Genomic DNA, 27776 nt, shown 5'->3' with positions numbered 1-27776 from the left:
CAGAGACAATCCTATGGCGAAAAAAAAGTACATAATAAAGTAAAAAGGACATATTCATTTGGTGTTTTCTTATATGGCCACCCCCAACAGTGGGGGTGGCCACTGAACTGTGTAAATTGGGCCCCCAAGTGGACTTATATTCTGGTCACCCTCAGCAGTGGGAGTGGCCATTGAACTATGTAAATGGGGCCCCCAAAGTGGTGTGTTGAACAGTTTTGGTGGACTTGTTGTTTTGTTATTAATAAAGTTTGAGGGTAATTTATTTGAGATGCATATAATAATATATACAGACATGAAGTATGCTTTTTGATATAAACAACCATGTAAACACAGTGCATGTATGGATGTGTGTGTATAACTAAACTCATATGTGTAGTGTCACTTTAAATTTGTGGTCTGATGAGTTCCTGAGTTCACAGAGCGTCTATACATTGAGAGTTTTATTACGTATAGGTAAACTTGTACTTTGATTAGGCAGCTGGACCTGGCACGCACTTATTATATAACAGCAGGATCTGATAGCAAATACTGAGTCTACAAATAAACATACAGTAAAGAGATGGGAAAACCAGAGGTTCTCTCCCTTTTGTTTTCCAATGTATTTTTACTGGGAATCTCATTTATCATTTGTCTTATCCTGTTTGACTTTGTGAAGAGAAAGAAGAAGTGTTCACGGTTCCCTAAAGGTCCCCGAGGTCTGCCCTTTCTGGGTAACATTCTGCAGATAGACTTCAACAAACCACAAGTCACTCTTTACCAGGTATGTTATATGTTCTAACATTAAGGGTATGGAGAATAGCCAAAACAGCAATATGCTAAAAAGGGTCACGTTATGCATAACTCTATGGTAATGGGAAACAAGCTTAACAATATATTTAATATTGTATAATGTACAGGATCATGAAATGGAATGTGTCACATTTTCTTTTGTCAGAACAACTAAAATGTTTTCACTGAATGTTGCAAAAATGTTATAAAAGTCTATCCCATTTCCCAACTCGCTGACTTTAAACAATAAACTGTAATATTATCAGCAATGTATACTATATGATATATATTACCTACTGTGTGGGGTAAATGTACGAAAGAGAGAGTTTTTAGAAGTGGAGATGTTGCCCATAGCAACCAATCAAATTCTAGCTATTATCTTGTAGAAGGTGCTAGTTAAATGTTAAGCAGAATCTGATTGGTTGCTATGGGCAACATCACTTCTAAAAACTCTCACTTTAGTATATATATCCCTGTGTGTCTGTTTACAATATATATTTATTTAAACAGACAAGTCTTTCTGCTATTGATTTCTAAATTATTATTGGCAGATCAACACTAGAAAATCATAGGGAATAGGCAGTGCATATAAGCCATATTTGAACAATGAAACCTTTGACATGCACAATGTTTACTTTTGCACTGTATATAGTTGAACAAGTTTTCTAGGTAAGTGTAATTGAGAGGGAAAAGCTGGGTTGGAGTACAGAAGGCTTGTGGAAGAGTTTATTGGAGTGTTGCAGTTGTGGGGAACATGTTGGAATGAGTGTGCCCCTGTGCTGCCTCCTCCAGCACTGTACAGGTGGACAGAATAAACGGTCGCTAGGACCTGCTAGAGCTTAGTTAAAAAAGAGGTCCGAACTCTTGCCTGGTAACTTTGGGACTGTCCCGTTGTCCTGCCTGCGGGCCGCAGTGTCCCACGGTGAGGGGGGGGGGGGGTTTGAGAGCACAAAACGCTGCTCTGCATAGATACAGTAAATAGCCAGAGAGTGCAAATGATAAGTAGCCGACTATTGTGGGGCTTGCAAAGGGGAAACAACCAATACCACACTAATGAGCATATGAGTAGTCTTCCTCTTCCCAAACAGAGTGGTATATATACTATATTTTTTTTATGAAGGAGCCCGGTAGACATAATGTGCTAGTACTGTAGGCTGCACTTTAAAGTTATGTATTTATTATCAATTATTATCACCATTTGCATTTCAGATTGCATATACAGTAGTGACAAAAATACACATAATTAAGAAAAACGCAAAGCTTTTCATGTCTGCATATTTTTACATTTATGTTCTTTCTTACTGATGCTTCAGTCATGCCAAAGAGCCCCTCTAGGCAGCCTGGTCCCATGTGTTTTGCCCATGCCGAGCTTCTTTTATACTTTTACGCTCAAAATTATTTGCTTGAGTAAAACACATAGAAGCACCAAAACACTATGTAGACAAAAGTGATTGGACACCCCTGCGCAAGCAAAAACCATACCATGTATACCATTGCACACACGTACCAAATGGCCATTAGTATGGCTGTTTCAACAAGACACTGGACTGATATACAGAAAATTCGGTAACCAACATGGACTGGCCAGCTCAGAGTCCTGATCTTAACCCCATTGAGAACCTCTGGGATGATTGGAGCGACGAGGGCATTCTAGGCCGACTTTACCTTCTCAGTGTCACAGTTGGTCACTGTACTTAAGGCTGAATGGCAAAACATACCCCCTGCTGTTGTCCAGGAACTTGTGGACAGTTTGCCAAGAAGGGTGTCTGCAGTAATCACTGCACGTGGTGGACCTACAAAGTACTGACGTCAATAAAATCTTGTTGCTGTATTTGCTGTCAGTGTCCATTCACTTTTGTCTACATAGTGTACATTGCAAGCGTACACACTGATCAATTTGGAGTCTGAATCTGTGTAATAAAAAGTGATCTAATGCATACTGCGTCTGAGATGAGAAATTTAAAGAAAATACAGTACACTACCACTCTTGGAGGGTCTCAGTCACGCCAGGCATCTTGCGCCATATTGCATATGGACACCCACATCTGTAAATAACATAAACATCGTAATGATAGCAAATGAACATAGCTAATATACAAAAATCTTTATTGTTGTGTGCATCTGCCGTTAACAGTTTATTTTGTTCTTTGCACACACAAATATACCAGAGATAGCAAATATAAAAAACTAAGTCCATTTCTATCTTTAGCGTATACAAACCTGATTATTGATTGTATGTGTAATTAAAGCACAGGCAGGTTGGAGGTTACAGGATCATTTACAGTGCAAACGCAGGATTTCTAAAGGGGGGTTTCCAAATGCTTGTTTTAGAGTGAGTGTGGCCTGTCCATGAAGAGGGCATAATTAGCACTTATCCAGCTATAATATGTGTCATACAAAGTATATTGTGCTGCATAATTCCAGCATATACAGGACCAGCAATCACAGTAAGTCATTAGATGCGGCAGTAGGGCCATCCTGTCTGAGCTGAATGTTGTTATGTCAGATGTGGGCATCATTCCTGAGCATTGGAGCAAGTCCGGGAGTCTGAGGGAGCAGCAGAAGAACTTAGCACTGCCCTGGACATATATATGTACATATTGGTCTCCTTATGTACTGGATAGTGTATTATTATACAGTAGAAATAATTAACCCTATTGATGGTCTATAGCAGTGCACCCCTAACAGTGCATGTTTTCCACATCTCCTAGTTGGTGCACAGGTATATTTATTAGTGGCTGACGCATTTTAAAAGATCCACAGTTGGTGCTAATCATTTAATTTGTGATACTGAGAAGAACATGCAGCACTAGTAACATTCTCTTATATTACTATTTCTATTGTGGTCATGGTGTGTGCTGGGGAGGGGGGTTTCCAGGCAGATGGAACCCCCCCCTGCATTTGCCTATGATTAAAAAGGGGTGGACTATTTGACTTTCTTCTTGCTGTACATTGAGAGTGGCTCAGGGCCAGGTGGTTAGTTATTATGCAGCTGTGGGAAGAAGGGTGTATAGTTACATAGTGGATTAGTATAAAATATCAGCCTTTCATTCTCAAAGGCCCAGTTGATAAAGGTGTAGAGGAAAAAAGAACAGAACAAAACATACATGTCTATAAATGCTGATACCCTGAAAATCCTGTTTCACAAGAGAGACGTCTAAACCTTTTAAATGTTTATTTATAAGACTCTACAAATTCCACAGCTCTGGATGGCCAATTATACATTAATATAATTAAGTGTAACAACAAAAGACCAAAACTAAACTTTTATGGGAGTCTGACCTCCAAATGATTTTAATGGGAATCCGTCTATTTTGTACCTGTACATATCTATTAAAGGACACTTCTCCCACCCCCACTCAGTGTATAGACTGACAGTTCTCATATGGCAAGGTTTCGTTTAGTGCAGATTCCCAAACTCCGCCATTACAGTCCACATTTTAAGGATGTCCACGTTTGAGCACAGGTGACTTAATTAGCACCTCAGTCAATTTGATTAAAGCATGGATATCCTTAAAGGCTGTACTGTAATGGTGTAGTTTGGGAACCTCTGGTTTATTGGTATATGCTTTGCTCAAATTGTGTTAGCATTGAACCCAAATGACACATGAATGGGTAACTGGCCACTTGCTGCACAAGGCTCATGACACAGACATATAACTTGATGGACTTCGACTTCTGAACAGATCAGTAGTGGGAATCCCCTCACTTTCTCACCCATTCCCAAACAATTTAGCAATAATGGAGTCCAGTCCAGAGACATACAAGGTTATGGGATATGACAAAGTTTCCCAAACTCTGCCATTACAGTGCACACTTTAAGGATATCCATGCTTAAGCAGAGGTGACTTAATTAGTACTTCAGTCAATTTGATTTAACCATCTGGTCTCAAGCATGGATATCCTTAAAACCTGGACTGTAATGGTAGAGTTTGGGGAATTGGGATATGTTATTGATATGGGATAATTCATTCTGATGTTATGTTTATTGTTAGTGGTTGTTAATGAATGTGCCTATAATAATGGTGTAATAGTGTATTCCTGTGTGATATGGCAATATGAATTAATATGGATTATGGGGAGGGGGGTTGATTAATGAGAGAGGTGATATTTACTGATGTTATGGATAAATATTGCATGTGAACTTTTATTCAGAGTATATAGATCAGGGTAGCCTACCCTCCCGATTCGGGCGGGAGCCTCCCGATAAACGGGTGCAGCTCCCGCCCCCCCGGAAAGGCAGGCAAGCCTCTCGCATGCCGCCGATCCCCTGTCTCCCCCCCGCCAGTACCTGATAAAACCCCTTCAGCGGGGGGCCTCTGACGCGCTTCGCGTCATTTTGGCCCCGCCCCCTGCTTCACAATGCCTGTATTTCGGCATTGTGTAGCAGGGGCGGGGCCAAAATTACGCGATCGCGTGGCCCTGCCCCCTGTCACACCCGGAAACTGAATTCAGCTCGCCTGGCCACGCCCCGTTTTGCCAGCCACACCCCCTGTTCTGCCGATCTGGCTGCTCCCTCCCGGAAGGAGCAGCCAGATAGTCGGCAAGTATGATATAGCTGCATATAGTAGTATTACATTGCATATATAGAAACAAGGGATGATATGGTTGCATATGTTGAGTACTATAGGAGTATATTGCTGCATATATGAAGTAATGTACTGTAGGAGTATATGGTTGCATAAGTTTACACTTGATGGATATTATTACTAATATAATAGTGTCACATCTGAGACTGGAGTAGAAGACGTGGAGGACCTAAGTTGTGGGAGGAAGCGGAGACGAGGGGCCTGGATATATGTTCTCCTCATCCACAGGTCTTGAGTGTTGGCGAGACCTGGGCAAAGGTGCGGAATCTAACCCACAGGATGATGTTCGCCAGTGACCCCCCCAATTGGGATTTGGGCTTAGCTGCACCCCGTGAGCAGGTCGCGGTCCTTTGACCAGGTACCCAAGCCCTGCGGGAATAGAGACCCAACACCCGTGGCCCAGAGAGGTGATGCCTGGATAGGCACTAGTAATACCCTAACCGTACAATAACTATATCTTGACACGTGGATCAAATATCAAGTGGAGACTCACGGTTACTTGAGAAATCGCCAGAGACAGAGGGCACACAGGTAGGGATGGTATACACTGCTGCACGGATATTCACCAGAGACGGGAGGCACACAGGTGGAGATGGTATACACTGCTGCACGATATTCACCAGAGACGGGAGGCACACAGGTGGAGGTGGTATACACTGCTGCACAATATTCACCAGAGATGGGAGGCACACAGGTGGAGGTGATATACACTGCTGCACAATATTCACCAGAGACGGGAAGCACACAGGTGGAGATGGTATACACTGCTGCACAATATTCACCAGAGACGGGAAGCACACAGGTGGAGATGGTATACACTGCTGCACAATATTCACCAGAGACGGGAGGCACACAGGTGGAGATGGTATCACTGCTGCTGTAAGAAAGGTTTAGGAACCTGGACCGGGAACTCACTAAGGCACGCTAGGAGACAACCGTTGTTCGGGCAACTTTCTGGAACCTGTGGAACAGTTATATACCCAGGGGAACCCTTTGATAGGTGCACAGCGTCAGCTGATCACTCACCTATCCTGGGAAGAAGATGCTGTCACATGGGCCGACTGTCATGGCGGCGCCCATGTCCAGAATTGTGATGCCAGACACCAGCCCACCAGGAAGCCACTGCATGCGGGGAGAATACTCAGCTTCTCCCCCGCCGCCGCGCCAGCTGCCCGACCACCCAGGACGACAGGGGAAGCTGGCGGCGCGGTAAGCGGGAGCCGATCCCCGGCTGAGCCCTGACAGTACCCCCCCCCTTTCAGGGTGGGCACTGAACACCCATCAGGTTTATCTGGAAATCTCCTATGAAAACTCTGGATTAGTCGCGGAGCGTGCACATCAGAGGCTTTGATCCAGGCCCTTTCCTCGGGGCCATAGCCCTTCCAATCAATGAGATATTGAAGGGTGTTAAATCTGTGCCGAGAATCTAGGATCCTCTCCACCTCAAATTCAGTGCCTTGTAACGTCTTAACTTGAGGTAATTTAGGAGAACAACTCTGAAAACGATTGAGCACCAGAGGTCGTAAAAGAGAAACGTGAAAAGTGTTTGAAATCTTCATTTGAGGGGGAAGTTCGAATTTGTAGGTTACTGGACTGATTACCTTAAGGACACAATATGGCCCAATAAAGCGTGGGGCGAGTTTCATGGACGGTACTCTTAACCGAATATTCTTGGAGGACAACCAAACCCTGTCCCCAACTCTCAACAGTGGAACAGCCAAACGTCTCCTGTCTGCAAATTTCTTGTAATTTTTTGAAGATTGCTTTAATGATTTATGAATTTTACTCCACAAAACTGAAAAGGATTGGATCTCTTGGTTCACAGCCGGAACATCCATGGAAGGGAGCTTTTGGAAATCTGGAACTCGTGGGTGTCTACCAAAGACCGTAAAAAAAGGAGTGGATTTAGAAGAAGAATAGTATTTAAAATGATGAGAAAACTCTGCCCAGGGTAGGAGGTCCACCCAATCATCCTGGGAGGATGACACAAAGAGCCTAATGAAGGTCTCCAGCTCTTGATTGACCCTTTCCGTTTGACCATTCGACTGTGGGAGGTAGGCCGAGGAAAAGTTCAGTTTGATTCCACATGTATTACATAGGGCTCTCCAGAATTTGGCTATAAATTGAACACCTCGATCAGAGACTATTTCCTTTGGGAGACCGTGTAATCTGAAGATGTCTCGAATAAAAATTTTTGCTAATTGAGGGGCTGAAGGAAGGCCAACCAGTGGGATAAAATGTGCCATTTTAGAAAAGTGATCCACGACCACCCATATTGTGTTATGCCCTTTGCACCGGGGTAGTTCAGAAATGAAATCCATTGAGATGTGGGTCCATGGAGCAGCTAGAATAGATAGAGGACGTAGAGGACCAACTACCTTTCTACGTGGAGTCTTATGTTGGGTGCATTTAATACAGGACAGAACAAACTCCCTGACATCCTTCTTCATGGTAGGCCACCAGTAAGATCGGAGTAAGAACTGATAGGTTTTGGTGATTCCAGTGTGACCTGCGAACAAGGATGCATGAGCCAAAAGCAGTAGTCTTTTGCGTAAATTAGGAGGCACAAAAATTTTTCCAGGTGGTAGAGATACTACTTGAGTAGGAGCAAACACCATTGGGTCTAAAATGGAACGAACTTGAGAACACTCCTCCTGCTCCAACTTGGTCATAAAGGAGCGAGATAATGCATCAGCTTTTTTGTTCAACACACCTGGACGAAACTGAAGTTTTAAATCAAACCTAGAAAAGAAAAGTGACCATCGTGCCTGCCTGGCATTCAACCGGTGTGCAGTTTGCAGATAGATTAGATTCTTATGGTCTGTAATAATCGTGACAGGAAATTTAGCCCCTTCAAGAAGATACCGCCATTCCTCCAAGGCCAAACGCATAGCTAACAGTTCTTGGTCGCCAATAATATAATTCCTTTCTGCAGGAGAAAATTTACGGGAAAAAAATCCACAGGGATGAGTCTTCCCATCTTCAGCTGTCTGAGATAATACCGCCCCTACTCCAACAGAGGATGCGTCCACCTCCACAATGAATGGTTTGTCTATCCGAGGCTGGCAGAGGATTGGAGCTCTAGAAAAGGCTTTTTTTAGGTTTTGAAAGGCTTGTACCGCTGGAACAGACCATTTAGCAGGATTGGCTCCTTTCCTTGTAAGGGAGGTAATGGGTGCTACCAGCGTAGAAAAGTGTGGAATAAATCTCCTATAATAATTTGCGAATCCTAAGAAGCGTTGAGTACCTTTTAAAGAAGTAGGCAGGGGCCAGTCCGAGATTGCTTTTAGTTTATCAGGATCCATCTGGAGATTCCTCCCGGAGATTATATGACCCAAAAAAGGTACCGAAGTTTGATTAAACACACATTTGGATAGTTTTCCAAAGAGGTGACGAACACGAAGGCGGGACAATACCTCCCGTACATGAAGACGATGGCTCTGTAAATCTCGGGAAAAAATTAGGATGTCATCGAGATAGATCACAACAAATTTATGAAGAATATCCCGGAAGACCTCATTGACATAACCTTGAAAAATAGCTGGTGCATTGCAAAGACCAAAGGGCATTACAAGGTACTCGAAGTGCCCGTCTCTGGTATTGAACGCGGTCTTCCACTCGTCCCCCGCTTTAATTCGAATCAAGTTATACGCGCCACGTAGATCCAGCTTGGTGAAGATCTGAGCCCCTTGGACTTTGTCAAAAAGTTCTGAAATTAAAGGTAAGGGGTACCGATTCGTTATGGTGATCTGATTTAAGCCTCGGTAATCTATGCAGGGACGGAGTCCTCCATCCTTTTTCCCTACAAAAAAGAAACCTGCCCCTGCAGGAGAAGAAGAGGGCCGAATGAACCCTTTAGCAAGGTTTTCCTTAATGTATTCTTCCATGGCCGCGGTCTCTGGCACAGACAAGGGGTAAACACGGCCACGTGGAGGACTTTTCCCGGGAAGTAAATCGATGACGCAATCCCATGGTCGATGCGGAGGAAGTTCATCTGCGGCTTGTTCACAGAATACGTCAGCAAAGTCTTGATAAGCCTCAGGCAACCCTGGCTGGGAAGGGTGTCTTGGACTCTCAGGACGGAGGAACTTCTTAGCTGGGTTGGAAACCGTTGCTTGGTTACATACTGGAATGACCTTGGTCAAACAATTTTGAAAACAATGTGAGCCCCAGGATAGGATTTGCATAGTATCCCAGTCGAAGACAGGATTGTGTTTTTTCAACCAGGGTAACCCTAATACCAGCTCATAGGAGGATTCGGGTGATGCAAAAAATTCTAGTATTTCCTGATGTAAGCATCCAACTCGGACAGTCACAGGATAAGAGAGCGAAGAAATGGGTAGCCCCACCAGGGTTTTACCATCTAGACCGGACAGTAACAATTTATTCGGTAGGGGGACGACTGGAACACCCAAAGTGTGAATCAATTTTTCTGCAATAAAATTACCAGCAGCTCCAGAATCAATTAAAGCATGGACCTTTCTTGTCCTGGACTTATGGGAAAGTGACACTACTAGAAGACTTTCTGATAATTGGGATGGCTTGAGAATGACCCCCAACTGAATGCTCCCTACTTCAGTCAGGGTCTCGCATTTCCCGCAAGTAGAGGACAATTCTTCAGAATGTGGTTAGGTGCAGCGCAATAAATACACAGCTTATTTTGGAAGCATCTATTGTGTTCTGCCGGGGTGAGTTTGGTTCTATTAACCTGCATCGGTTCCTCTTCAGTAGCAGGGATGGGCATAGGCGGATTGGCAGCAGAAGAACGAGCTGGAAGACGTTCACCTCTTCCCCTACTAGCCAACCTATCTCGGTGACGAAGATCAATTTTGATACAGAGAGAGATAACGTCAGCGAAGGATTCTGGCAAATCTCTGGAGGCGAGCTCATCCTTCATCCTCTCAGAGAGTCCATGAAGGAAGGACGCCTTAAGCGCTTCCTCGTTCCATTTTAATTCTGATGCCAGGGTCTGAAACTGGACTACATACTGCCCTACAGATCATGTGCCCTGACGCACACTGAGAAGATCAGAAGATGCAGATGCGGCCTGGCTCATCAAAAATTCTCTTAAATGCTAAAACAAATTCCTCGTAAGTAGATACAATGGGGTCGGCCCGTTCCCATAGAGGGGAGACCCAATCTAACGCTGCTCCAGTTAACAGGGAAATAACATATGCCACCTTTGCCCGAGACGTGGGAAAATTCTGGGGAAGGCACTCAAATTGGATCTCACATTGGTTAATGAATCCGCGGCACCGCCTGGGATCACCGTCAAACCTCTCCGGAGTAGCTAACTGGAGTCGGGGTTTGGGGGTAGGAACCACCAGTGGAGGGACTGATGGAGAAGGTGCGGGAGCTGCAGCCGGAGGAGCCGGAAGAATAGAAGCCAACGTGGTTTGAATAGAAACCAGTTGCCTCGAGAGCTCCTGTAAATACTGAGCCACTTGTTGTTGGGCCGCCTCTTGGTTGTCCATCCGAGAGGTCAGCTCTTGTAGTGATCCAGTACCTTGAGATCCTGCAGCCTCCATTAGGCCTGAACAAACTGTCACGTCTGAGACTGGAGTAGAAGACGTGGAGGACCTAAGTTGTGGGAGGAAGCGGAGATGAGGGGCCTGGATATATGTTCTCCTCATCCACAGGTCTTGAGTGTTGGCGAGACCTGGACAAAGTTGCGGAATCTAACCCACAGGATGGTGTTCGCCAGTGACCTCCCCAATTGGGATTTGGGCTTAGCTGCACCCCGTGAGCAGGTCGCGGTCCTTTGACCAGGTACCCAAGCCCTGCGGGAATAGAGACCCAACACCCGTGGCCCAGAGAGGTGATGCCTGGATAGGCACTAGTAATACCCTAACCGTACAATAACTATATCTTGACACGTGGATCAAATATCAAGTGGAGACTCACGGTTACTTGAGAAATTGCCAGAGACAGAGGGCACACAGGTAGGGATGGTATACACTGCTGCACGGATATTCACCAGAGACGGGAGGCACACAGGTGGAGATGGTATACACTGCTGCACGATATTCACCAGAGATGGGAGGCACACAGGTGGAGGTGATATACACTGCTGCACAATATTCACCAGAGACGGGAAGCACACAGGTGGAGATGGTATACACTGCTGCACAATATTCACCAGAGACGGGAAGCACACAGGTGGAGATGGTATACACTGCTGCACAATATTCACCAGAGACGGGAGGCACACAGGTGGAGATGGTATCACTGCTGCTGTAAGAAAGGTTTAGGAACCTGGACCGGGAACTCACTAAGGCACGCTAGTAGACAACCGTTGTTCGGGCAACTTCCTGGAACCTGTGGAACAGTTATATACCCAGGGGAACCCTTTGATAGGTGCACAGCATCAGCTGATCACTCACCTATCCTGGGAAGAAGATGCTGTCACATGGGCCGACTGTCATGGCGGCGCCCATGTCCAGAATTGTGATGCCAGACACCAGCCCACCAGGAAGCCACTGCATGCGGGGAGAATACTTAGCTTCTCCCCCGCCGCCGCGCCAGCTGCCCGACCACCCAGGATGACAGGGGAAGCTGGCGGTGCGGTAAGCGGGAGCCGATCCCCGGCTGAGCCCTGACAAATAGTATATGGTTGCATATGTGGAATAATATAGGAGTGTATGGTCACATATGTGGCATAATACAGGTGTCCATAATTACATATGTGGAGTAATACAGTAGTAGTATACATAATTACATATGTGGAGTAATACAGTAGTAGTGTACATAATTACATATGTGGAGTAATACAGCAGTAGTGTACATAATTACATATGTGGAGTAATACAGTAGTAGTGTACATAATTACATACAGTATGTGGAGTAATATAGGAGTTTACAGTATAGTCGCCTATTTGGAGTAATACAGAGGTACATAATTACATATGTAGAGTAATATAGAAGTATATGATTGCAGTTTTGCATTATTGATGGTGATATTGTGTGTTTGTACCATGAACATAAGTCATTGGCATTTGTGTTATAATGCGAGAATTTAATTTAATTCAGATACATCTCAAATAAAGATTCATCTACAGTAATAGTCTTTTATATTCCGTAATTATAATTGCCACCATTATGAGTTATCTGTTTCTATACACACATGGTTATCTATTGATTTATATTATTGCATGACTGAATATATATATATATATATATATATATTAGGGATGTGCAGGCTCGGATAGGTTCGAGTTTGCACGTTGAGTTCGGATTTTTCCCTCCAAAAAAACGGAACTCAGAAAGAGGCTAAACGTCATCTTACATGGACGAGCATCATCATTCCTGGACAAAAGTCCGTTTTTTTGGAGGGAAAAATCCGAACTCAACGTGAAACTCGAACCTATCCGAGCCTGCACATCCCTAATATATATATATATATATATATATATATATATATATATAAAGTCCCAAAACTGCCGGCACTCAGGGGGTTAAATCATCTGGCCTCGGTGTCCAATGTCAAGAAATATATATCAATCCAACGGGGAATAGACAGGCACTCAGAGGCACGATTGAAGATGCTCAAAATAGTTTATTAACGTCTACGTTTCAGGGCACCAGCCCCTTCGTCAGGACACACTTAACAACATACGTATGTTGTTAAGTGTGTCCTGACGAAGGGGCTGGTGCCCTGAAACGTGGACGTTAATACACTATTTTGAGCATCTTCAATCGTGCCTCTGAGTACCTGTCTATTCCCCGTGGGATTGAGATATAGATATATATATATTAGGGGTGTGCACCGGCCACTTTTCGTGTTTTGTGTTTTGGTTTTGGATCTGGATCTTTCTTCGTGTTTTGGATCTGGATTGGTTTTGCCAAAACCACCCTTCCGTGTTTTGGGTTCTGGGTTTTGTGTTTTGGATCTGTATTTTTTTGAAAAAAAGCATAAAAACAGCTAAAATCACAGAATTTGTAGGTTTTTCTGCTCCTATGCTATTATTAACCTCAATAACCTTAATTTCCACTCATTTCCAGTCTATTCTGAACACCTCACACCTCACAATAGTGTTTTTATGTCCAAAAGGTTGCACCGAGGTAGCTGGATGACTATGCTAAGCGACACGAGTGGGCGGCACAAACACGTGACCCATCTAGGAGTGACACTGCAGTGGCAGGCAGGATGGCAGTTAGAAAAACTAGGCCCCAAACTGTACATAATGCAAAGAAAAAAAGAGGTGCAAGATGGAATTGTCCTTGGGCCCTCCCACCCACCCTTATGTTGTATAAACAGGACATGCACACTTTAACAAATCAATCATTTCAGCGCCAGGGTCTGCCACACAACTGTGGCTGAAATGATTGGTTCGTTTGGGCCCCCACAAAACAAGCTGGCAATTAATGTGTCCCTGCACAAACTGGCTCTACGGAGGCAAGATGTCATCCTCATCCTCCTCATCCACCGATTCCTCACCCTCTTCAGTGTGTACATCCTCATCCTCACAAAGTATTAACTCGTCCCCACTTGAATCCACCACCACAGGTCCCTCTGTACCTTCTGGAGGCTGGTCTCCCTGGAAGAGCTGATAATTCATTTTGATGAACATCATCTTCTCCACATTCTGTGGAAGCAACCTCCTACGCCTTTCGCTGACAAGGTTCCCGGCTGCACTAAACACTCTTTCGGAGTACACACTGGAGGGGGGGCAACTCAGGTAAAATAGAGCCAGTTTGTACAGGGGCCTCCAAATTGCCTCTTTTTCCTGCCAGTACAGGTATGGACTGTCTGACATGCCTACTTGGATGCTGTCACCGATGTAATCCTCCACCATTCTGTCAATGGTGACAGTATCATATGCAGTGACAGTAGACATGTCAGAAATTGTTGCCAGGTCCTTCAGTCCGGACCAGATGTCCAAACTTGGTCCTGCCTGCCCTGCATCACCGCCAGCGGGTTGCTTAGGATACCTAAGTTTTTTCCTGGCAGCCCCAGTTGCGGGAGAAAATGAAGAAGGAGCCGTTGACGTGTCACGTTCCGCTTCAGCTGACAGTGTGTTCACCAGCAGGTCTTTGCACCTCTGCAGGCTTGTGTCGGCCGGAAAGAGAGACACCACATAGGCTTTAAACCTAGGATCGAGCACGGTGGCCAAAATGTAGTGGTCTGATTTCAACAGATTGACCACCCTGGAATCCTGGCAAAGCGAATGAAGGGCTTCATCCACAAGTCCCACATGCCGAGCGGAATCGCTCCGTCTTAGCTCCTCCTTCACTTTCTCCAGCTGCTTCTGCAAAAGCCTGATGAGGGGAATGACCTGACTCAAGCTGGCAGTGTCTGAACTGACTTCACGTGTGGCAAGTTCGAAGGGCTGAAGAACCTTGCACAACACGGAAATCATTCTCCACTGCGCTTGAGTCAGGTGCATACCCCCTCCTTTGCCTATGTCATAGGTGGATGTATAGGCTTGTATGGCCTTTTGCTGCTCCTCCATCCTCTGAAGCATATAGAGGGTTGAGTTCCACCGCGTCACAACCTCTTGCTTCAGGTGATGGCGGGGCAGGTTCAAGAGTGTTTGCTGGCGCTCCAGTCTTCGGCACGCAGTCGCTGAATGGCGAAAGTGGCCAGAAATTTTTCGGGCCACCCAAAGCGTCTCCTGCACGCCCCTGTCGCTTTTCAGAAAATTCTGCACCACCAAGTTTATTGTGTGAGCAAAACATGGGACGTGCTGGAATTTGCCCAGATGTAATGCCCGCACAATATTGGTGGCGTTGTCAGATATCACAAATCCCCAGGAGAGTCTAAGTGGGGTAAGCCACTGGGCGATGATTTCCCTCAGTTTCTCTAAGAGGTTGTCGGCGGTGTGCCTCTTACTGAAACCGGTGATACACAGCGTAGCCTGCCTTGTAACGAGCTGGCGTTTCTGAGATGCTGCTACTGGTGACGCTGCTGCTGTTGCTGCGTAAGGTGATACATCTACCCAGTGGGCTGTCACAGTCATATAGTCCTTAGTCTGCCCTGTTCCACTTGTCCACATGTCCGTGGTTAAGTGGACATTGTGTACAACGGCATTTTTCAGGACACTGAGGACACTTTTTCTGACGTTTCTGTACAGTCTCGGTATCGCCTGCCTAGTGAAGTGGAATCTAGACGGGATTTGGAACCGGGGACACACTACCTCCATCAATTGTCTAAATCCCACTGCACTAATGGCGGATACCGGACGCACGTCTAACACCAACATAGCAGTCAAGGCCTCAGTTATACGTTTTGCTTCAGGATGACTGCTGTCGTACTTCATCCTCCTCGCTAAGGACTGTTGGAGGGTCAATTGTTTAGTAAAAGTAGTGGTGTTCCTACTTCCTCTCTGGGATGATGAACGACTCCCAGCAGCAGCAGCAACAGCAGCAGCGGCAGCAGTAGGCGTAGCAATGCAGGATCCTCCGGAGGAATCCCGGATAGGAGAGTCAGTCATGCCAGTGATATGGCCTGCAGGACTACTTCCGATCCTGACTAAGGAGGAAATTGACGAGGAGGGAGTTGACGGTGTGGTTTGCAGGCGCTTGGATACAACAGGACAACGGGATTTAGGTGTCCCTGGACTGCTTACGGTCTGAGCCAAAGTTTCTGAACTTGACAGTAACTTTTTATGAACGCGCTGCAGGTGCCGTATAAGGGAGGATGTTCCTAGGTGGTTGACGTCCCTACCCCTACTTATTTCACCTTTACATATGGTACATATGGCAAGACAGTTGTTGTCCGGATTTGGATAGAAATATTGCCAGACCAAAGAGGTGGAATGTTTGGTCTTCTGCCCAGGCATGACCGTGATGGGCTTTTTCATCCCACGGACAACAACTGTCTCCCCCGGAGCCTGATTTAAACAAACCACATCACCATCAGAATCCTCCTCGCCAACTTCCTCCTCAGCGCCAGCTACACCAGTATCCTCATCCTGTTGTACTTCAACAGTGACATCTTCAATTTGCATATCAGCAAGTGGACTGTGGGTGCTCCTTTCAGCACTTGCAGGGGGCGTGCAAATGGTGGAAAGAGCCACCTCTTCCCGTCCAGTGCTGGGAAGGTCAGGCATCGCAACCACCACCACACTTGGACTCTCTTTGGGGATTTGTGATATCTTCTTAGAAAGCACAGTTCTTCGCTGTGCTTTTGCCAGCTTAACTCTTTTGATTTTTTTAGTGGGAGGAGTGCTTCCATCGTCATGTGAAGCTGAACCACTAGTCATGAACATACTAGGGATCGACCTTAGCCGTTCCTTGCCACTCCGTGTCGTAAATGGCATATTGGCAAGTTTACGTTTCTCTTCAGCTGATTTAAATGTCTTTTTCAAGGTCATTTTCCTGAACTTTGCCATTTGGGATTGTATGTGCCCTCTACTATGACATTGGGCATCGGCCTTGGCAGACGACGTTGATGGCATGTTATCGTCTATGTCATGACTAGTGGCAGCAGCTTCAGCACTAGGAGGAAGTGGTTCTTGATCTTTCTCTATTTTATTTTTATCGGAGAAAGTTTGGTCCTCCATTTATGTTATATCGATTTGATATATACGTGCGGCTAAACACAGAAAATAAATTTTTTTTTGGTTCGGACTGGAGTGTACTTTGTGGGTTACAGCACCCTTTAACGGTCAAGCCAGCCGGCCCTTTACTTATGACACAGGCGCACTCTTGGCACTACTTTGTTGATGCACGTGCGGCTACTGCGCACACAATTCACAAACACAGAAAATAATTTTTTTTTGGTTTGGACTGGAGTGTACTTTGGGGGTTACAGCACCCTTTAACGGTCAAGCCAGCCGGCCCTTTACTTATGACACAGGCGCACGCTTGGCACTACTTTGTTGATGCACGTGCGGCTACTGCGCACACAATTCACAAACACAGAAAATAATTTTTTTTTGGTTTGGACTGGAGTGTACTTTCGGGGGTTACAGCACCCTTTAACGGTCAAGCCAGCCGGCCCTTTACTTATGACACAGGCGCACGCTTGGCACTACTTTGTTGATGCACGTGCGGCTACTGCGCACACAATTCACAAACACAGAAAATAATTTTTTTTTAGGTTTGGACTGGAGTGTACTTTCGGGGGTTACAGCACCCTTAACGGTCAAGCCAGCCGGCCCTTTACTTATGACACAGGCGCACGCTTGGCACTACTTTGTTGATGCACGTGCGGCTACTGCGCACACAATTCACAAACACAGAAAATAATTTTTTTTTTGGTTTGGACTGGAGTGTACTTTCGGGGGTTACAGCACCCTTAACGGTCAAGCCAGCCGGCCCTTTACTTATGACACAGGCGCACGCTTGGCACTACTTTGTTGATGCACGTGCGGCTTCTGCGCACACAATTCACAAACACAGAAAATAATTTTTTTTTTGGTTTGGACTGGAGTGTACTTTCGGGAGTTACAGCACCCTTAACGGTCAAGCCAGCCGGCCCTTTACTTATGACACAGGCGCACGCTTGGCACTACTTTGTTGATGCACGTGCGGCTACTGCGCACACAATTCACAAACACAGAAAATAATTTTTTTTTGGTTTGGACTGGAGTGTACTTTCAGGGGTTACAGCACCCTTTAACGGTCAAGCCAGCCGGCCCTTTACTTATGACACAGGCGCACGCTTGGCACTACTTTGTTGATGCACGTGCGGCTACTGCGCACACAATTCACAAACACAGAAAATAATTTTTTTTTGGTTTGGACTGGAGTGTACTTTCGGGGGTTACAGCACCCTTTAACGGTCAAGCCAGCCGGCCCTTTACTTATGACACAGGCGCACTCTTGGCACTACTTTGTTGATGCACGTGCGGCTACTGCGCACACAATTCACAAACACAGAAAATAATTTTTTTTTAGGTTTGGACTGGAGTGTACTTTCGGGGGTTACAGCACCCTTAACGGTCAAGCCAGCCGGCCCTTTACTTATGACACAGGCGCACGCTTGGCACTACTTTGTTGATGCACGTGCGGCTACTGCGCACACAATTCACAACCACAGAAAATAATTTTTTTTTGGTTTGGACTGGAGTGTACTTTCGGGGGTTACAGCACCCTTTAACGGTCAAGCCAGCCGGCCCTTTACTTATGACACAGGCGCACGCTTGGCACTACTTTGTTGATGCACGTGCGGCTACTGCGCACACAATTCACAAACACAGAAAATAATTTTTTTTTAGGTTTGGACTGGAGTGTACTTTCGGGGGTTACAGCACCCTTAACGGTCAAGCCAGCCGGCCCTTTACTTATGACACAGGCGCACGCTTGGCACTACTTTGTTGATGCACGTGCGGCTACTGCGCACACAATTCACAAACACAGAAAATAATTTTTTTTTTGGTTTGGACTGGAGTGTACTTTCGGGGGTTACAGCACCCTTAACGGTCAAGCCAGCCGGCCCTTTACTTATGACACAGGCGCACGCTTGGCACTACTTTGTTGATGCACGTGCGGCTACTGCGCACACAATTCACAAACACAGAAAATAATTTTTTTTTTGGTTTGGACTGGAGTGTACTTTCGGGGGTTACAGCACCCTTAACGGTCAAGCCAGCCGGCCCTTTACTTATGACACAGGCGAACGCTTGACACTACTTTGTTGATGCACGTGCGGCTACTGCGCACACAATTCACAAACACAGAAAATAATTTTTTTTTGGTTTGGACTGGAGTGTACTTTCAGGGGTTACAGCACCCTTTAACGGTCAAGCCAGCCGGCCCTTTACTTATGACACAGGCGCACGCTTGGCACTACTTTGTTGATGCACGTGCGGCTACTGCGCACACAATTCACAAACACAGAAAATAATTTTTTTTTGGTTTGGACTGGAGTGTACTTTCGGGGGTTACAGCACCCTTTAACGGTCAAGCCAGCCGGCCCTTTACTTATGACACAGGCGCACTCTTGGCACTACTTTGTTGATGCACGTGCGGCTACTGCGCACACAATTCACAAACACAGAAAATAATTTTTTTTTAGGTTTGGACTGGAGTGTACTTTCGGGGGTTACAGCACCCTTAACGGTCAAGCCAGCCGGCCCTTTACTTATGACACAGGCGCACGCTTGGCACTACTTTGTTGATGCACGTGCGGCTACTGCGCACACAATTCACAACCACAGAAAATAATTTTTTTTTGGTTTGGACTGGAGTGTACTTTCGGGGGTTACAGCACCCTTTAACGGTCAAGCCAGCCGGCCCTTTACTTATGACACAGGCGCACGCTTGGCACTACTTTGTTGATGCACGTGCGGCTACTGCGCACACAATTCACAAACACAGAAAATAATTTTTTTTTAGGTTTGGACTGGAGTGTACTTTCGGGGGTTACAGCACCCTTAACGGTCAAGCCAGCCGGCCCTTTACTTATGACACAGGCGCACGCTTGGCACTACTTTGTTGATGCACGTGCGGCTACTGCGCACACAATTCACAAACACAGAAAATATTTTTTTTTTTGGTTTGGACTGGAGTGTACTTTCGGGGGTTACAGCACCCTTAACGGTCAAGCCAGCCGGCCCTTTACTTATGACACAGGCGCACGCTTGGCACTACTTTGTTGATGCACGTGCGGCTACTGCGCACACAATTCACAAACACAGAAAATAATTTTTTTTTTGGTTTGGACTGGAGTGTACTTTCGGGGGTTACAGCACCCTTAACGGTCAAGCCAGCCGGCCCTTTACTTATGACACAGGCGAACGCTTGACACTACTTTGTTGATGCACGTGCGGCTACTGCGCACACAATTCACAAACACAGAAAATAATTTTTTTTTGGTTTGGACTGGAGTGTACTTTCAGGGGTTACAGCACCCTTTAACGGTCAAGCCAGCCGGCCCTTTACTTATGACACAGGCGCACGCTTGGCACTACTTTGTTGATGCACGTGCGGCTACTGCGCACACAATTCACAAACACAGAAAATAATTTTTTTTTGGTTTGGACTGGAGTGTACTTTCGGGGGTTACAGCACCCTTTAACGGTCAAGCCAGCCGGCCCTTTACTTATGACACAGGGGCACTCTTGGCACTACTTTGTTGATGCACGTGCGGCTACTGCGCACACAATTCACAAACACAGAAAATAATTTTTTTTTAGGTTTGGACTGGAGTGTACTTTCGGGGGTTACAGCACCCTTAACGGTCAAGCCAGCCGGCCCTTTACTTATGACACAGGCGCACGCTTGGCACTACTTTGTTGATGCACGTGCGGCTACTGCGCACACAATTAACAAACACAGAAAATAATTTTTTTTTGGTTTGGACTGGAGTGTACTTTCGGGGGTTACAGCACCCTTTAACGGTCAAGCCAGCCGGCCCTTTACTTATGACACAGGCGCACGCTTGGCACTACTTTGTTGATGCACGTGCGGCTACTGCGCACACAATTCACAAACACAGAAAATAATTTTTTTTTAGGTTTGGACTGGAGTGTACTTTCGGGGGTTACAGCACCCTTAACGGTCAAGCCAGCCGGCCCTTTACTTATGACACAGGCGCACGCTTGGCACTACTTTGTTGATGCACGTGCGGCTACTGCGCACACAATTCACAAACACAGAAAATAATTTTTTTTTTGGTTTGGACTGGAGTGTACTTTCGGGGGTTACAGCACCCTTAACGGTCAAGCCAGCCGGCCCTTTACTTATGACACAGGCGCACGCTTGGCACTACTTTGTTGATGCACGTGCGGCTACTGCGCACACAATTCACAAACACAGAAAATATATTATTTTTTTAGCACTTGGGGGGAGCACCCCTGATGGACAGAGCACCCCCTGGACAACACTACAGCACCCCTTTAGGACTGGGACACTGCACAGGACTTTGGAACTGACTGCACAACACAGTCCAGCCAGCCCCTATGGACTTTGAAGTAGTGGACACAGCCCCTATTAACAACAGCAGCACAGCACAACACAGCCAGCCCCTATGGACTTTGAAGTAGTGGACAACAGCAGCACTACACTACACTACACTACACAGCACTAACTCCCACCCTCCCTCTTCACTGTCCACAGCCGAGTGAGAAAATGGCGCCGACGCGGGTACCTTATATAGGATCCAAAACCCGCGAGACTCGGAAGGCGGGATGATGACGTTTTGCCTCGATGTCAGATCCGAGTCAGGCGGGAAAAGTCGAGCCTGACTCGGATCGGACTCGGATCGGGGGGGCTCGGGGGGGTTCGGATTTCAGAAATCCGAACCCGCTCACCCCTAATATATATATATATATGATGTCTATGTGAATACAGTAGTATATAGTGAAAGATACATCTAGGGTCAAATTAATTTAGAGCACTCTTACTGCAGTAACGAGCCATTGTCCCCATTTGAGATCCTCTGCTTGCATTCAATATTTGCACAGAACTCATTTTCTCTATTTATAAGCAGTAATATGTTCAGGTCGCCACACATATATAGTAGAGCTATTATAACATCATCCCTTACTGGAACAAAATCACTGAACTGTCCAAAACAATATTGGTAGTTTAGGGGAATCGGTATGAAATAACGCCGACTGCATGGCTGGCGGTTCGATTCCCGGCAGCGCCTGGCCGACAAAAGCAGAGTTCCCGGCAGCGGAAGCCCGACAGCGCTGGAAATCCCGATCGTCGATAGGTAAGTACTTACTAACCTAACCTAACCCCCTAACCCTCCTTAGGGGTGCCTAACCCTAACCTCCCCCCCAAGTGCCTAACCCTAATCCCCCCCTCTAAGTGCCTAACCCTAACCACCCCCTTCCCCCCTGCCTAAACCTAAGTCCCCCGGGGGGGGTGCCTAACCCTAAGTCCCCCCAGGTGCCCTAAACCTAACCTTCCCCTCCCCGCGGCTGTCCATTCGCGGCGCCCGGCATCCAATCGGGATTCCGGGCGCCTGTCTTCCAGCGGCGGGAAAATGTCAGGTGTCTACATCTAGACGCCCGGCATTTCACCCTCGCCGGGATATGACAGTCGGGAAGCCGGCTGTTGGTATTAAGGCAGCCGGCTTCCCGATTGTATACCAGTTTAGGTGTCAGATGGCTATGGTTTCTGGTTCTTGACATTACCTGATACACCTGTTTCAATATACAAAAATCCCTCCTTGAACATCTGGGAAATGCCACCAAGTCCATAAACCCCATATATTGGTAACATCCTGACTAGTTTACTAAATAATGAAGATGTAATCACGTAGAGCAGAAAACGTATTTCCTGTTTAAACTAGAAAATACCTTTGCAAGTGATTTAATAAGAAAATATATTAATCAGTCATTAGTGTATTTACTTTACTATTAGCCATTCTTTGCAATCAAAACAAACTTTTACAGGATCATTAATGTATTCATAAATAGTAATTGTATCCCAATTAAGCATTATGTGACCACCTATTGTACATAAACTTAGCTCAGTCAGCCTTTCTATATAAATGGCATGCATCCTGAGGTTCTCTCTTGTAAAAACTGCTGCATCTAGTGTATGCAAATGTGTCCAGTCCACCCTGTTCCCTTGTTTTGAAACTGGCTCTAAAAAAATGATTCTGTAACTAGTTACCCTCTACCACTTTAAGACTACTTAATTCATTCAGTTGAACTTTGTTTAAATCCTAACATTTTATTCTCTCTAGCCTTGGTGATGTCTTAGGACTTTATTTACAAAGCGGCGGCTTTTGTAAGCCGCTGCTTCCCAGTGTTTTGCAGGTGAAAATGTACAATGGCGTGCTTTACATTGACTGCGAGTGCCGTTTAAAATTTTCTCCTGCAACCCACCGGGAAGCAGCGGCTTACAAAAGCTGCAGCTTCATAATTAAAACTGCCTCTACTTCTTGTCATTTTCTAACATGCCTCCATTGTCTTTAACTAGTGTTAATTAGTGAAAAACATTTTTTCAGTATCTTATTGTCGACATTATTATGCATATGTGTAATTTAAAATACTTATTGCAGAAAAATTAGTTTAGTTAAAATTAGGGGTGAGCGGGTTCGGATTTCTGAAATCCAAGCCCCCCGAGCCCCCCCGATCCGAGGCCGATCCGAGTCAGGCTCGACTTTTCCCGCCTGACTCGGATCTGAAATCGATGCAAAACGTCATCATCCCGCCTTCCGGGTCTCGCGGGTTTTGGATCCTATATAAGGTACCCGCGTCGGCGCCATTTTCTCACTCGGCTGTGGACAGTGAAGAGGGAGGGTGGGAGTTAGGGCTGGCTGGGCTGTGTAGTGTAGTGTAGTGTTGTAGTGTAGTGTAGTGCAGTGTAGTGTTGTGCTGTGCTGTGTTGCGCTGTGCTGCTGTTGTCCATAGGGGCTGTGTCCACTACTTCAAAGTCCATAGGGGCTGGCTGGACTGTGTTGTGCAGTCAGTTGTCCATAGGGGCGGTGTCCACTCCAAAGTCCTGTGCAGTGTCCCAGTCCTAAAGGGGTGCTGTAGTGTTGTCCAGGGGGTGCTCTCTCCGTCAGGGGTGCTCCCCCCAAGTGCTAAAAAAAAAATATTTTTTCTGTGTTTGTGAATTGTGTGCACTGTGGCTGCACGTGCATCAACAAAGGAGCAGTGCCAAGCGTGCGCCTGTGTCCCATAAGTAAAAGGCCGGCTGGCTTGTCCGTTAAAGGGTGCTGTAACCCCCAAAGGGCACTCCGAACAAAATAAAAAAATATATTTTTTTGTGTTTGTGAATTGTGTGCGCAGTAGCCGCACGTGCATCAACAAAGTAGTGCCAAGCGTGCGCCTGTGTCATAAGTAAAGGGGACGGCTGGCTTGTCCGTTAAAGGGTGCTGTAACCCCCAAAGTACACTCCAAACAAAATAAAAAAATATTTTCTGTGTTTGTGAATTGTGTGCGCAGAAGCCGCACGTGCATCAACAAAGTAGTGCCAAGCGTGCGCCTGTGTCCCATAAATAAAGGGCCGGCTGGATTGACCACTAAACGGTGCTGTAACCCCCAAAGTACACTCCAAACAAAATAAAAATATATATTTTTCTGTGTTTGTGAATTGTGTGCACTGTGGCTGCATGTGCATCAACAAAGGAGCAGCGCCAAGCGTGTGCCTGTGTCCCATAAGTAAAAGGCCGGCTGGCTTGTCCATTAAAGGGTGCTGTAACCCCCAAAGGGCACTCCAAACAAAATAAAAAAATATATTTTTCTGTGTTTGTGAATTGTGTGCACTGTGGCTGCACGTGCATCAACGAAGGAGCAGCGCCAAGCGTGCGCCTGTGTACCATAAGTAAAAGGCCGGCTGGCTTGTCCGTTAAAGGGTGCTGTAACCCCCAAAGGGCACTCCAAACAAAATAAAAAAATATATTTTTCTGTGTTTGCGAATTGTGTGCACTGTGGCCGCACGTGCATCAACAAAGTAGTGCCAAGCGTGCGCCTGTGTCCCATAAGTAAAAGGCCGGCTGGATTGACCGCTAAAGGGTGCTGTAACCCCCAAAGGGCAGTCCAAACAAAATAATTTTTTTTTTTCTGTATTTGTGAATTGTGTGCACTGTGGCTGCACGTGCATCAACAAAGGAGCAACGCCAAGCGAGTGCCTGTGTCCCATAAGTAAAGGGCCGGCAGGCTCATTTCTTAAAGGGTGGTGTAACCCACAAAGTGCACTAGTCTCTAACAAAAATAAAAAATTATTTTCTGTGTTTGTGTGCGCCTTAGCAGCACAAATATATATCAATATAACATAAATGGAGGACCAAACTTTCTCCGATAAAAATAAAATAGAGAAAGATCAAGAACCACTTCCTCCTAGTGCTGAAGCTGCTGCCACTAGTCATGACTTAGACGATAACATGCCATCAACGTTGTCTGCCAAGGCCGATGCCCAATGTCATAGTAGAGGGCACATACAATCCCATATGACAAAGTTCAGGAAAATGACCTTGAAAAAAACATTTAAATCATCTGAAGAGAAACGTAAACTTGCCAATATGCCATTTACGACACGGAGTGGCAAGGAATGGCTAAGGTCTTTCCCTATGTTCATGACTAGTGGTTCAGCTTCACATGACGATGGAAGCCCTCCTCCCACTAAAAAAATCAAACGCGTTAAGCTGGCAAAAGCACAGCGAAGAACTGTGCGTTCTAAGAAGATATCACAAATCCCCAAGGAGAGTCCAAGTGTGGTGGTGGTTGCGATGCCTGACCTTCCCAGCACTGGACGGGAAGAGGTGGCTCTTTCCACCATTTGCACGCCCCCTGCAAGTGCTGAAAGGAGCACCCACAGTCCACTTGCTGATACGCAAATTGAAGATGTCACTGTTGAAGTACAAGAGGATGAGGATACTGGTGTAGCTGGCGCTGAGGAGGAAGTTGGCGAGGAGGATTCTGATGGTGATGTGGTTTGTTTAAATCAGGCTCCGGGGAGACAGTTGTTGTCCGTTGGATGAAAAAGCCCATCACGGTCATGCCTGGGCAGAAGACCAAACATTCCACCTCTTTGGTCTGGCAATATTTCTATCCAAATCCGGACAACAACTGTCTTGCCATATGTACCATATGTAAAGGTGGAATAAGTAGGGGTAGGGACGTTAACCACCTAGGAACATCCTCCCTTATACGGCACCTGCAGTGCGTTCATAAAACGTTACTGTCAAGTTCAGAAACTTTGGCTAAGACCGTAAGCAGTCAAGGGACACCTAAATCCCGTTGTCCTGTTGTATCCAAGCGCCTGCAAACCACACCGTCAACTCCCTCCTCGTCAATTTCCTCCTTAGTCAGGATCGGAAGTAGTCCTGCAGGCCATGTCACTGGCATGACTGACTCTCCTATCCGGGATTCCTCCGGAGGATCCTGCATTGCTACGCCTCCTGCTGCCGCTGCTGCTGTTGCTGCTGCTGGGAGTCGTTCATCATCCCAGAGAGGAAGTAGGAACACCACTACTTTTACTTAACAATTGACCCTCCAACAGTCCTTAGCGAGGAGGATGAAGTACGACAGCAGTCATCCTGAAGCAAAACGTATAACTGAGGCCTTGACTGCTATGTTGGTGTTAGACGTGCGTCCGGTATCCGCCATTAGTGCAGTGGGATTTAGACAATTGATGGAGGTAGTGTGTCCCCGGTTCCAAATCCCGTCTAGATTCCACTTCACTAGGCAGGCGACACCGAGACTGTACAGAAACGTCAGAAAAAGTGTCCTCAGTGTCCTGAAAAATGCCGTTGTACCCAATGTCCACTTAACCACGGACATGTGGACAAGTGGAACAGGGCAGACTAAGGACTATATGACTGTGACAGCCCACTGGGTAGATGTATCACCTTACGCAGCAACAGCAGCAGCGTCACCAGTAGCAGCATCTCAGAAACGCCAGCTCGTTCCAAGGCAGGCTACGCTGTGTATCACCGGTTTCATTAAGAGGCACACCACCGACAACCTCTTAGAGAAAATGAGGGAAATCATCGCCCAGTGGCTTACCCCACTTAGACTCTCCTGGGAATTTGTGATATCTGACAACGCCACCAATATTGTGGTGGCATTAAACTTGGTGGTGCAGAATTTTCTGAAAAGCGACAGGGGCGTGCAGGAGACGCTTTGGGTGGGCCAAAAAATTTCTGGCCACTTTCGCCATTCAGCGACTGCGTGCCGATGACTGGAGCGCCAGCAAACACTCTTGAACCTGCCCCGCCATCACCTGAAGCAAGAGGTTGTGACGCGGTGGAACTCAACCCTCTATATGCTTCAGAGGATGGAGGAGCAGCAAAAGGCCATTCAAGCCTATACATCCACCTATGACATAGGCAAAGGAGGGGGTATGCACCTGACTCAAGCGCAGTGGAGAATGATTTCCGTGTTGTGTAAGGTTCTCCAGCCCTTCGAACTTGCCACACGTGAAGTCAGTTCAGACACTGCCAGCTTTAGTCAGGTCATTCCCCTCATCAGGCTTTTGCAGAAGCAGCTGGAGAAAGTGAAGGAGGAGCTAAGACGGAGCGATTCTGCTCGGCATGTGGGACTTGTGGATGAAGCCCTTCATTTGCTTTGCCAGGATTCCAGGGTGGTCAATCTGTTGAAATCAGACCACTACATTTTGGCCACCGTGCTCGATCCTAGATTTAAAGCCTATGTGGTGTCTCTCTTTCCGGCTGACACAAGCCTGCAGAGGTGCAAAGACCTGCTGGTGAACACACTGTCAGCTGAAGCGGAACGTGACACGTCAACAGCTCCTTCTTTATTTTCTCCCGCAACTGGGGCTGCCAGGAAAAAACTTAGCTATCCTAAGCAACCCGCTGGCGGTGATGCAGGGCAGGCAGGACCAAGTTTGGACATCTGGTCCGGACTGAAGGACCTGGCAACAATTTCTGACATGTCTACTCTCACTACATATGATACTGTCACCATTGACAGAATGGTGGAGGATTACATCGGTGACAGCATCCAAGTAGGCATGTCAGACAGTCCATACCTGTACTGGCAGGAAAAAGAGGCAATTTGGAGGCCCCTGTACAAACTGGCTCTATTTTACCTGAGTTGCCCCCCC

At 46.3% G+C, this 27776-nt stretch overlaps 1 protein-coding gene across 1 annotated transcript in view; it reads left to right on the top strand.

The window, feature by feature from the left end:
- Positions 1-479: 479 nt before the first annotated feature.
- The window catches only part of LOC148532291 (cytochrome P450 2D15-like), an 89844-nt gene continuing 62547 nt past the window's right edge, over positions 480-27776 (top strand). The window contains exon 1 of the mRNA XM_088468126.1: positions 480-760. Coding sequence (XP_088324252.1) covers positions 560-760 — 201 coding nt within the window. The 5' untranslated portion in view covers positions 480-559. The remainder of the gene's footprint in view (positions 761-27776) is intronic.

Source organism: Taudactylus pleione, unplaced genomic scaffold (assembly GCF_031769625.1).
Source record: "Taudactylus pleione unplaced genomic scaffold, aTauple2 ptg000080l, whole genome shotgun sequence".
In the NCBI taxonomy this organism is placed as follows: domain Eukaryota; kingdom Metazoa; phylum Chordata; class Amphibia; order Anura; family Myobatrachidae; genus Taudactylus; species Taudactylus pleione.
Note: the sequence above shows the minus strand (reverse complement) of the source record. Positions and strands in the feature narration are given on the sequence as shown.